At 39.2% G+C, this 12,068-nt stretch overlaps 1 protein-coding gene across 2 annotated transcripts in view; it reads right to left on the reverse strand.

Annotated features, from left to right (window-relative positions):
- Window positions 1–2,435: 2,435 nt before the first annotated feature.
- Window positions 2,436–12,068, reverse strand: part of ARHGAP6 (Rho GTPase activating protein 6) — a 317,422-nt gene continuing 307,789 nt past the window's right edge. For both annotated transcript variants that reach the window (XM_054973322.1, XM_054973323.1), the window contains exons 10-13: window positions 9,987–10,084; window positions 7,258–7,520; window positions 4,601–4,681; window positions 2,436–3,506 (exon numbers count right to left, since the gene is read on the reverse strand). In XM_054973322.1, coding sequence (XP_054829297.1) covers window positions 2,791–3,506; window positions 4,601–4,681; window positions 7,258–7,520; window positions 9,987–10,084 — 1,158 coding nt within the window. In that variant the 3' untranslated portion in view covers window positions 2,436–2,790. The remainder of the gene's footprint in view (window positions 3,507–4,600; window positions 4,682–7,257; window positions 7,521–9,986; window positions 10,085–12,068) is intronic.

A 12,068-nucleotide genomic window follows, 5' to 3' on the forward strand; every position in this document is an offset into this window, starting at 1 on the left:
AACTGAACTTTTATGAAAAATTTGACTTGAGCCAAATAGAATACTCTGAAAAATCATTTCTCTCCGGATCTCCAGTTTGTTCAAGCTGTGAGGATGGTCCCTGGCTTAAGAGAAAATATATAAATGATCCAAAATCAAGTAAAACCTTTAGCACATTCAAAGAAAATTGAACAGCAATACTCAGGGCTTTTTTTTCAGGGGGAACGTGGGGGAACGGAGTTCTGGAACCTCTTAAAAATGGTCACATGGCTGGGGGCTCCACCCCCTGATCTCCAGACAGAGGGGAGTTGAGATTGCCCTCCGCGCCACCGAGTGGTGTGGAGGGCAATCTAAACTCCCCTCTGTCTGGAGATCAGGGGGCGGGGCCACCAGCCATGTGACCATTTTCTCTGAGGGCAACTCACTGAGTTCCACCACCTCTTTTCCCAGAAAAAAAGCCCTGGCAATACTTTAGTCTGGCTTACTTGGCAATCTGTTCATGTAGGTGTTTAGCAAGTGCCTGAGTAAATGTCTGGGCCTCTAGTCTTTTTTAGAAACCTCTATCATTTTGAGGTGCTGACTTTTCAAAGGAATCGTCACTATTCCTTTTCTCTGCACTAAGAGAAAATATTGCCTTTGCTTCATGAATCCTGCTTGGCAAACAATGCAGATCTGTTAATTTCTGCATGACAAAGTGCTTTCAGGGCTCAACAGTATCAGTTGGTTTCTCTCAGCTGACTCACATCTTCCCAAATGAAAATTCAAAACTTGGCTTGATTTAAACTTATAGTAGTCAAAACCAGAAACTTTCAAATCTAAAACAAGGGTTCTCCTGTGTTCAGTAAGTAAAAAGGAATCACTGTGACTAATGTGAATAATCAGAAGAACAAAGTCCTGAGGTGGAAGAGGGAGAAAATAAAACCAGTAGCCTTGGATTATGGTATTTTAAGTACATTAAATTGACTTCTTTATGACTGGAGAGCAACTACATTTACCTTTAAATGTCCATGGACTTTTTTAACATGTTCTCTTAGAGGAAAGTTTTAACTAAATACATATTTCTTCCATAAGGAACAAAATATTTACCACAATGGAATAAATGTATAACAAATGAAACAATAAAGAACAATGAAAAGATGAATATTTTGAAATATGGACTAAAGAAATTTTACATTTAAAAAACTTGAAGGAGGAAGATATGGAGCCTTTCTTCTACATGGAAACCATAGATATACTGAGTAAAAAGAGGAGGGAACAATGCTACTATGTTCCTCCTAACAACGAAGAATTTGGGAAATCCTCTTTGAAAAACTCTTTGGACTTATAGCTACATAAAACTTGCCTTAACAGGGTTGGTTTCAGCTGCTAGAAGAATGAAAAACACAGTAATTCATTCAAAGATTTATAGGAAGTTGAGATATATTTTATGTTGACATCACAATAGCAATATCATCAATAAAAGGGGGGAAATGTTTTAGTAGCTTTTATTCCATCATTATGGCACAAGACAGAACTTAAAGACATCACAGGAAGTCTTTAATTCTATTAAAATTTAAAATTAGAAGTAGTGAATGTATAAACATATCTTATATATTGTATACTTTTCCCTTGTCAAATCAGGGGGAAAACATTATAAACAACACATTGCCACCTGCTGGCCCTAAATATTTCTGCAGTTAACTAAAATTTGTGAGAACAGAGACACGTACATAACAAATAAGACATAGCAGTAACTGATAGAAACATTTACTCCAAGTGTTTGGCACTGTTTTTAAACAATGGTCATATTAACTGTGGAATCAGTACATGGAGTCCTGTAAATACTTGGTTAATATATATAAAAAGCTTTCCTTAATATTGAAATCACTGTTGATTTAAGGGGCAGGTTTAGACTTACAAAAGTTATGGGCCTTACTTAACTTTAGGTATTAATTTAGATTCCAGTTTGCTTTAAAACCATATATTTATAAATATATATTAAGTATTGTACTATGCATATAAAATTGCAGTTGGTCTAGAATGGGAGAGATAATTTTTTGGTTCCGTTTGTGTTTGGTTTAGGCACGGCCTTCCTTATGAAAGGTTAATGAGAATGCTTTCTAATAGACTCTAAATATATATATATATACACACACACAAATTGTCATATTGCAACAAATTTTAAATTTTGCTTACATGCAAAATAAATCCATAGATACTCTTCCCCTTTAACTTTCTCACTATAAAATATATGGCTTTTCATGGCTTCATTCCATGTTAGTGTTTCCTGTAGGCAGTGAAAATATATACCTCCTGCAAATCAGGTTAGTTAAAAGCACAGAAACCAGCTTGTGCACTTTCTAAAGGGGCTTCAATGTGTATTGTGGTAACTAAGTGCAGTGATTAAAATATTTTTTTAACTAAAGCAGTCAAGGTTGTTTGCCTTCTGCACATGGACACAAAACCTTATTGTATTATTGTACAAAACCTTTGCAGAATATAACCTTTGCAGAATTTAATCACCTGAACTGCAGATATATAAATACATCTTAGCAACACGGAAGCTGTAGTTTTATTGTACACGCAGCTTATTTTAAAAGTGACTAGGACTGGAACTGTCATCTCATTTTTCCTTCTTTTGATGATTATAAAACCAGGAACAAAATGTATTTGTAAGTGGACTGCTTTACAGTGCTATTAAATTCTTTATATAAAGTGAACATAGTTTTTTTTAATTAAATGTCATTTTTTTGATACAAGAGAAGGTTGGAATCAAGTCCTCTGTTACCATCCCTTCCTTAGTGGAAAAAGCATTGGCTCTGTTGATATCTCTCATACTAATGTTTCAGGGAGGGCATCTGGATTATCAGGTGATAAAATCTCCCAAATTTGCCATCGATCTCTCTGCCAGTCATACCAGTCAGGCTCTGTCAAATTTTTACTGTTCAGCTCATTATCTGGACTGGAACACTTGGTTCCCATGTTGTCCTGTTGCTCCTCACACAGGGCAGATTGTTCAGGCACTTGAGTCATTGATTTTCCTCCCCCTACAGTCCCTGAGTGGATTTCTGGTCTCTGAAGCCTCCATAATGGAGGCTCTGCTGAAGAGACTGCTGGCCAGAGGGATGATTTGGAACCTTGCTTTGCCGTCTCGGGATAAGGTGGTGGCGGCGGCCTGTCTTTTCGAATTATTTCACCTTGCCTTTGGTACCGTGGCTTTGCTGTGCCGTACAAACAAGCTGTATCTGAACCACTCTCCACAAAGTGCTCTGTGCTGCTAGCAGAAAAATGCCGCTCTGGGTTTGATTGGCTGGAACTCCTTCTGCCACCTTCTGTTTGTGGGGTACTACAAACCCGGGAGAGAGGAGGGTGGGGACGACATTCTGGGAGGACAGCAGTTGTATGACTCCGTCGAATGATTTGCTTTGTACTGTCCAATTCTGTGGTGTTCTCTGGCCACTGAGGTGAAGGCAGTGATAAGTTTCCTTGAGAAAGAGAGCACTGCCCCGATCGCAGTGAACTGCTCTCATATATGTCTCCATATGACCCTGCAGGCCCACATAAAAGATTATCAATAAATCATATAATTTTCAGCAAAATATATAGACAAAATTTATAGTTTCTAGGGAACAATACTAAGCAAGTCTACAGAAGTCCATCCCATGTTAATAAATTAAGACTTACTTTCATGAACTTCCACAAAATCGAGTTATCCAAGGTTTTTTTTTTTTTACTCAGATAGGAGAGCTGTACTGTAAGGAAGTGGTTTCAAAAGAGATGCATAGGTAAAAGGATAGGGACTATAGATTATGCTACTAGGTACTTTCTGTTGCTGTATGTATGATCCTGCAGGGTGGCTTCTACATTGTTTAATATGTCAGGTTTAGAATTACTTTGTTTCAGCACTGTTCTAGCTCTGTATTTCTGCTTGTTTTCAAGTCTCTGCAAACTTGCATTTATATATCATGTTACATTGTTCAATGAATGTTGCCGCTGTTGATTGTACTAATTTACAACTCTGCAATCTGCCTTGTGTCTCAATGAGAAAGGTGGACTATAAATAAAATTAAATAAAATTAAAAAGTCTTTAGGATTGCAGCCATAATGTATTTGCAGGGGTATTAAGATTAATGCCTATTCATATGCATTGGTGAACTCTGTAACACATTCTTGCTTGCTAGCTATTTTAGACTAGTTTATTCAAGAAAAAAAATACAAGCTTGCATATTAAGGACACACATATGATATTCTGAATTTCATCAGACCAAATCCTACTTTAAAACAGATGAATATGAGAATGCTGTTCAGTATATAATGGCATACTTCCAGTATAACTGGTGTGTGTGTGTGTAAAGTGCCATTATCTCAACTGACTTATGGCAACCCCCTAGAGACAGGTGGTTTGCCAATGCCTGGTGCTGTGTAGCAGGCTTCTTCAATGGTCTCCCAACCAAGTACTAACCAGAGATGACCCTGCTTAGCTTCTAAGAACTGACAAGACTGGGCTAGCCTGGGCCATATAGGTCAGGGCAGTATAACTGGTAGCTGAAGTCAGTGTAGTGTAGTGTAGTGTAGTGCTTTTTATGTGAATAGTCAAATCATTTAACAAATACAGGCATACTTAAACATTTAAAATTCATACCTGTTATTCCTTGACCTTTGGAACCACTTTTCAGTGTTGAATGCCAGGTTCCCCAGATGTTGAAATAGTCCTCAGAATCATCTAACGGGACGAGAGCGACCATGAATGCAAATGATCTCATAAGTACTCTTTAGCAGAAACAATGGGCAGGGTCACAGGAACAGCCACAAGCAAGAAGCATGTGCTAGTCTGGCAGAGTTTTTTAGGGGTCTGCCTTGTTTCCTTTGAATGTCTAATCCTCATATTGTATCACAAAATGCCATGCTGGGGAGAAGGAAGGCAGGGGACTCCTATGACAAATGCAGATTCCCCGGTTGGAGTCTGCTTGCTTCTGATAAACCAGGATTCAAACCAACAGATTCATCAGGGCTTCTGCATTTTTCAGGGAAAATCAGTTTGTTTCAAACTAGGAGTACTCACTCATTTTCATGTAAGAAGAGATTGGGGGGGGGGAAGAGGGAGAGGGAGAGGGAGAGGGAGAGGGAGAGGGAGAGGGAGAGGGAGAGAGAGAGAGAGAGAGAGAGAGAGAGATGTGCTGCCCAAGCTGCTTCCAACTTATGGCGACCCTATGAATTAACAACCTCCAAAACATCCTATCATTGACAGCCTTGCTCAAATCTTGCAACCTGAAGGCCCTGGCTTCCTTTCTTGAGTCAACTCATCTCATGTTGGCTATTCATCTTTTCCTACTGCCTTCAACTTTTCCTAGCATTACTGTCTTTTCCAGTGGGTAGGATAGGTTCTGTTTTTTTCATTTTAGCTTATAGGGAGAATTCAGGCTTGATTTGATCTTGAAGCCACTTGTTTATCTTTTTAACGGTCCATGCTATCTGTAAAACTCTCCTTCAATATCACATTTCAATAGGCATAAGAAATTTGTGTCTGTTGCAAAAAGCCTGCGGTTTAGTGGGATTTTGAATAAAGCCTGAATATATTTCTCATTATCAGACTTTTAAGTCTATATTGTGCTGCCTGTTTGGAAAGACAGTCATTCTCTCTTTATGCTTTGGTAAAGATCTTTATAATGGCAATTTTGCCCAATTTCCCTCTTGTTACTGTACAGCCACTCGCACATTTTGCTTGTGAGAATCTCCTGATTCCAGAAACGATTTTCAGGACAAATGTTAGGCTGCTAGTGGAAAACTGGGAAAGATCAGTTCTGCTGTCTCTTTTCATGAAATCTTCCTTTGGCTCCAACCCAATATAGTGTAATTTGTTATCACTGCTGCTAGGCAGGTTGTAGGATACATTGTTTTAAAATTTAATTTTCAGTATTAGAAAAAAACACGAGTGTACATAGATTCTCTCTTTGTGGTCTGACACACACACACACACACACCGGTCTCCCAAGTTTATGACAGTGGATCCAATAGGTAGTGAGATGGACATGAGAGAAAATGGTTCAGTCTCCATAGTGGAGAAGTCAAAGCCAAATTTTCCTTGTCATCTCCTTCCCCTGCCCTAATGAACAGTGGAAAAGGAAAGTTTTAGCATCATAGCCTCTAGTTGACAACCCAAAGGAAACATTTTTTCTTGGACAGAGTTCTTATGAAATGTCCAGGGGTGGGTGAAATCCTGAATTCTCTGGGGGTTCCTGCAAGATGGAACATCCAGCTAATGGCGTCATGGGACAGTTCAGAGGGAGGCAGACATGGGGAGTGGCTTGCAAAGATGGCCAATTATGTTTCTTACATCTTGGTTGGGGAGAAGCCCTCACAAGAAGGCAGAAATTGTCATGAGACATCAGCAGCTTGCTGCAGCTAAAAGGGCCAGGGAGCAGGTTGAGGAAGTGGAATCCAGTGTGTCTCACCACTGGCTGCACCACAGTCAGTAGGGAAGAGGAACTTGATACCGGAGGACAGCCATTGTTGTATGGTGGTTAGAGAGTTGGACTAGGATCTGGGAGACCAAGGTTTGACTTCCCACTATGTCATGGAATCTTGTTGGGTGACCTTGGGCCAGTCACACTCTCAGCCTAGCCCTTCTCATAGGGTTATTGTGGGGATAAAATGGAGGAGAGGAGAATGATATAAGTACCTTTGGGTTCCCACTGAGAAGAAAAGGTGGGATATAAATAAAGAAAATAAGTAAATAAATAAAAACCCTCTACTTCCTCTTCATTCTGAGGTCCTGTGGCTCTCCTGCTGCATAGTGAAGGCTGGGCTGACAGAAAGGCAAGCCTTGCATACCCTTCTGCCACACAGGAATCAAAAGACTTATACTGGAGTAAATTTGCATTTTGAACTCATCTTCTAAAGCAAGTTAGTCAAATGAGTCAATGTAGAATCAGTTCTCAATAATGGCAGGCCAGAATGCTTTCAAACACACTTCTCATCTATAGTTAAGAGATAAAACACATCATAGGTCATGGGTATTATAGGGATAGTAGTGGCTAGGGAAAATTATGCCATGGGGAAATAATGGCCCTTTTCACACTGCTTACCTTGACTCACAATGACGTGGAACATCGCGCTAAAAATGCGGAACATCACGTTTTCTTGCACGAGATGTTCCATGTTTTTAGTGCGATGTTCCGCATCATTGCAAGTCAAGGTAAGCAGTGTGAAAAGGGTCAATATCTGCTCTGTGATATTATTAGCTGGGTACACAAAGACATGAAAAACTGAAACTTCATCTAGCATGAGTGTTGGCCATACCTTTCCCAAGCCACGATCCAGGTGAATTTTCTCTTGATTTTAGTTGCAAATTGCTGACCAACATACACTGTTCAGGTACTCTGAATAAGCGTTCAGAACTGAGGGCCGTATCTTCTTGCATTGCAGAAAGAGAGCGTTCAGAAAGCACTGGTGAATTATTGTCGTAAGGAGAGACATCACCACTTGAGGCTCTATGCGAATCTGTGGATGAATGTCTGCCTCCCATGGAGAATGGACCTTCTGACTGGAGATTTTCAGGGTTTCTGATAAAATTTGACACACAAAAAGAGACTGAATTCAGTCTAGATAAACAGCAGCACAGTCCAACAACATCTAGGCAAGACCAGATCATGATGATTGGAATGGAAGGAGTACGTAACCAATGCTGATGAGATAGTTTTCTCACCTGCAAACTAAAACCACAATCACAATATATCAAAGAAAATTAACAGAAATCAACAGATGTTGCAGTAAACATTTTGAACACCCATTCAAGGAAAAAATATAATTGAAGCAGACCTCATTTCTTGTGCAACTTTCCTTTCCCCCCCTCTTACAATAAGATTAGTTTCTGAACATAGGTTAAAGGCTTTCATTGATACATAACTGTACATTTTGGGGGTTATCAGCAGGTTATGATGTAAAATTTGGCAATTATATTTGGCAATTAGGACATGTGTAATAAAGTGAGTTAACACAAGAAATGATAAAGGTACAGAAAAGACACTCAACAAAAACACTGCATACATAGCTTGCAAATTTTGTAAAGCAGCTTACCTTGAAAAAGCTTACTGGCTTATCTCTTCTCAAAAGAGAATCCCTGAGAAGAACTTAAATGACCACTGCCTGCTTTATTTATGATTTAATAAGAAACTTTTCACAAGAACTAGGATTCCAAATTTTAAGTAGAAGCATAATTTTATGTCAATATATGTTGGGAGTTCCAAAATGTCGTGCTTGCAAGTCCAAGTATATTAGAAGAAGGGTAAAAATAAAATCCAGAAATAAGAAGTTTATCACTGGAGTGTTAGCAGTGTTCTAATGCCAAATACTACTGTTCTATCAGGCTGCAAGTACATCAAGGCAAGTCTTAATTTCCAGCAAAAGGAAACAGGAAAATTTCTAGACTATAAGCTAAGAGCAGAGGCAAAAAAGCATTTTGAGGAAAGACCATGTACAGAGGCACTGTGCACTTTTTAGAAGTAGTAGTCTCAGGAAAAGTATGAGAAAGAAGTGTTGAAGTGGTTCTCACACATTTTGCTATGGAGCCAATTACATCCTCTGCTGTCCACGTGCCCACGTCCTACTGCAGAACTGCAAAATTTTCCATGCCATTAGTCTAGATTTAAAATCCATAATCAAGTATCGTCAGCACTGTCCCAGGAGATGAGTCATTATAGACTTGGGTGGTTCATTCTGTTGTGAACTACACACGTATCTCATGTTTATTTCCTGCTTCCAACTTCTCATAGGAAAAAAATAACCCAGTTAATTTGTAGCCAATCCTCCAAATTGGAATAGAAACAGGCCATGTCTTATGAGCATCACATTCTTTTCATGCTGAACAAGCAGCTCTCTAATCTTCAAGCCAAATTCTTTCCCATGACTTCGTGGTTACAGCTGGAAACATACTGACAATCAAACATACCAAAGTGACTCTAGGTAGCCTCATCATGAGTTAGGTGATAGGTAACAATTAGTATCATAACAAGAATAAAGGGCCTGCTTTCTACTACATTCTTAGTGACATTTACATCTGTCATTACTGTAATAGGGTGCACTGTCACTTGTGCCACCTTATTTCCGCCCAGTTTCATAGAAAACATGACCTGCCACCTTCATGCTGAAAAACAATAAGCAAGTTTAATGAAAGCACCAATATGCCTGAACATCATTTCAACAGAATTATGAGTAAGCTATCAGTGGAAAACAGTTGCAAGTCATTAAAGCACCAAGACATTTCACTGCATGTGTAAACTGGTCCAAAGCTGGATTTGAACCTGGAGACATCTTAAATTAGATATGTACATACATAACACACACACTTAAACCTACTGCAAGGAGCAGGTGCAGTCTACTTTTAGTACTGTCTGCTATGGCTGCTGGTGGCTGTCCAGAGTCTCAGAAAAAGAAAGATGCTAACCAACACCTGCTGAACGATACAAGATGACTGCAACAACCAATAGGAACTTGATCCAAAGCTTCGTTTGCACCTTTACCTGCAGTACAACCCTATGCAGGTGGGATTTACTGCAACAGGGGAGCTGGCTGTGCAGGTATAAGAGATTCTACACCTTCAGGAAGCAACTGGATCAGGGGAAAGTTACCTAGAAAATTACAAACTTATGTAACATTTATACATATACATTACTACATTACTTTTTTCTATTTTTGATTAACCAACACTCCTAAAAATGCTCAGCCATCTCCCACTAGTTGGCCAATTAGGTAATATATAAATTTATTACAACGTTATGCCTATTTTGCAAATATAAGGCTTATACTTTGAAAACATATAGACACAAAGGGCAGTCATGATTCTAAAGACCCTAGGTCTGCAACCTTTCACTTCAGATAAAAAAAAAATCAAAATTATTTGACATCATTACTTTTCTCAAAGGGCACATTCTTACTCTTTTAAATCAATTTTAATAGACCTTGGAATAATTCCAATAAAAACAGATTCCCAAGAGAAAACCTACTAAGAAGATGGGAAGCAAAGTACTCACGATGACTGGGAAGCTTTTCTTCTTAGCAAATAGTCCACAACATCTGGGTCAGTCTCAAGCAGGCTAATCAGAACTTCATTCTGAAGGTCAGCAGGGACCTATTAGCAAATGAAGCATCCGAAAGGTAAATCCAGACACACAGACTTACTGCACTGTATAATAATCATTGCACTCATTTCTTTTTAAAATCGCAGATCAATGTCTATACATAACATCTGACATAGAATGAATACTTGGGGAAAATATGGCGCATGCACTAGAATGGCTGTCCTGACATTCAAAACCTCTTTTTTCCACCCCTTGTTCATAAATGCTTAAGTGCTTGAGACTGATTTCAGTGAGCTATAGTTGAAATGATAGGTCGTGCGCCGTATTTTATTGTTCAATAAAACATTGCTAAACTACCTGAAGTGATTTCAGTTCACTTTATATTCGGTAGATGCACCATTTGTTTTAAAATGATTGCATTCCTCAATAAAATAGTGCATAATTTTTTTTAAAAAATTCTTATGTAAAAAGTTGAGGGTGTATATTATGAACCTCTGCGCCTACCCTTCTACAAGAGTTTGTTGTTGGGTATTTTGTTATACTATAAACAGCACAAAGGGAGGTATGGTATTTGATGAATATCTTACACTGGAATTCACACTGGGACTTGGTTTCTTTTGCTTTTTCTTTGATTTCAATAACTTCTCAGAATTTCCAATTCAATTTCTAGAGCACTGATTCTGTTAATAATGAGAAACATAGTGCTGTCATTCTTAAAAGTTAGCACGTCAAAATAATTTATTTTTATTTATTTTAAAGAGATGAACAAGTGGGGTCCTACGAGGACTTGGGAGAGACGTTATCCCATTCACCTCTACATTTCCTTGCTTCTCTTCCACCCCTTCTTTCTCCCTCCCCCTTCTCACAGTATTCTTTTCTGTCTCCTTCTCTGCTTCCTACTCTCACTCTCAGCCTTCCTTTCTTCTCTGTAATACAAACTTTCCCCTGCTTTCCAAATAATACACCAAATTACATGTGGCATGATATCAAATCAGAAATATTTAACTATGTTTGGTTAAATAATGTTTATTTTCTTCTTCTAGAGTATGTAGTGCACTACTACTAAAGTATGGAGTTTGTCTACTATTTAAATTTCATTGTTTAAGTGAGCTACTGACTAAATATCTCCAGGACGATGTCTCTAGCACATGGGACCTAATACAACTGCCAGAAGTTGTAGCATAATATTAGGCAAGACAAGAAGAAGCATGATTAATTTGAAAGTTATGTGATAGTTTTAAAAAGTATAATATTAAATGTCTGGATATAAGACTCTGCATACTTGTATCAAATGACTTCTATCAAGATTTTTTAATATACTCTTCTGAAAGATATGGACATAATCAGGTGGATCCAACCTTCCGCCAAGTAGCTTTCCTCCAGCCTAAGAAGCCTTCCTTCAATAGAATATAAATGGGAGGTATAAATATTTAATAAATAATAAATCAACAAACTTTGTTCAGTGAAATGGTAGGACAGTGTTAGTATCCACCCCAACATTCTGAGATCAATGTCACCTCAAATAATTGCCCCCCTAGTCAAAATAAAAGGCAGACACAAAGCTTGGGTATAAAATTGGGCCACTTTATTTATTTTAATATAAGCTGTCAATACGGCAAGGGATCTAACTAACTAGCGGTACAGGTCAAGCCCTGGGGTCACCCATGACCTCCGCCTTGACCTGTCTGGGCGAGCCCCCACTGCCGCGGGGGTGAGCCATACAACGCATGGCTGTGACCCGACCAGCCAGGCAAATGGTTCCCCCTCCAAGCCTGCAGCACCTTGCCATACAGCAGAAGGGCCTTACTTGTACAGGGGAGCCACATGGCAGTCTGCCCTCGCAACTGGCTGCCGTGGAGCCACACCAGTCGCTCCTGACAGACCCCAATTCCCCACCAATGGGGATGTGCCAAGGGGGTCACCGGCCCACTCATTTTCCCATCCTAACCTGCCACCGCTAGGGCCAAGCCTCTGCTTAGGCCCTTGCGCCCCACAGGTGGCTTATGGCCAACCTGAGCCCTTGCCGTAAATCAT

Source organism: Eublepharis macularius, chromosome 3 (assembly GCF_028583425.1).
Source record: "Eublepharis macularius isolate TG4126 chromosome 3, MPM_Emac_v1.0, whole genome shotgun sequence".
Taxonomy (NCBI): Eukaryota; Metazoa; Chordata; class Lepidosauria; order Squamata; family Eublepharidae; genus Eublepharis; species Eublepharis macularius.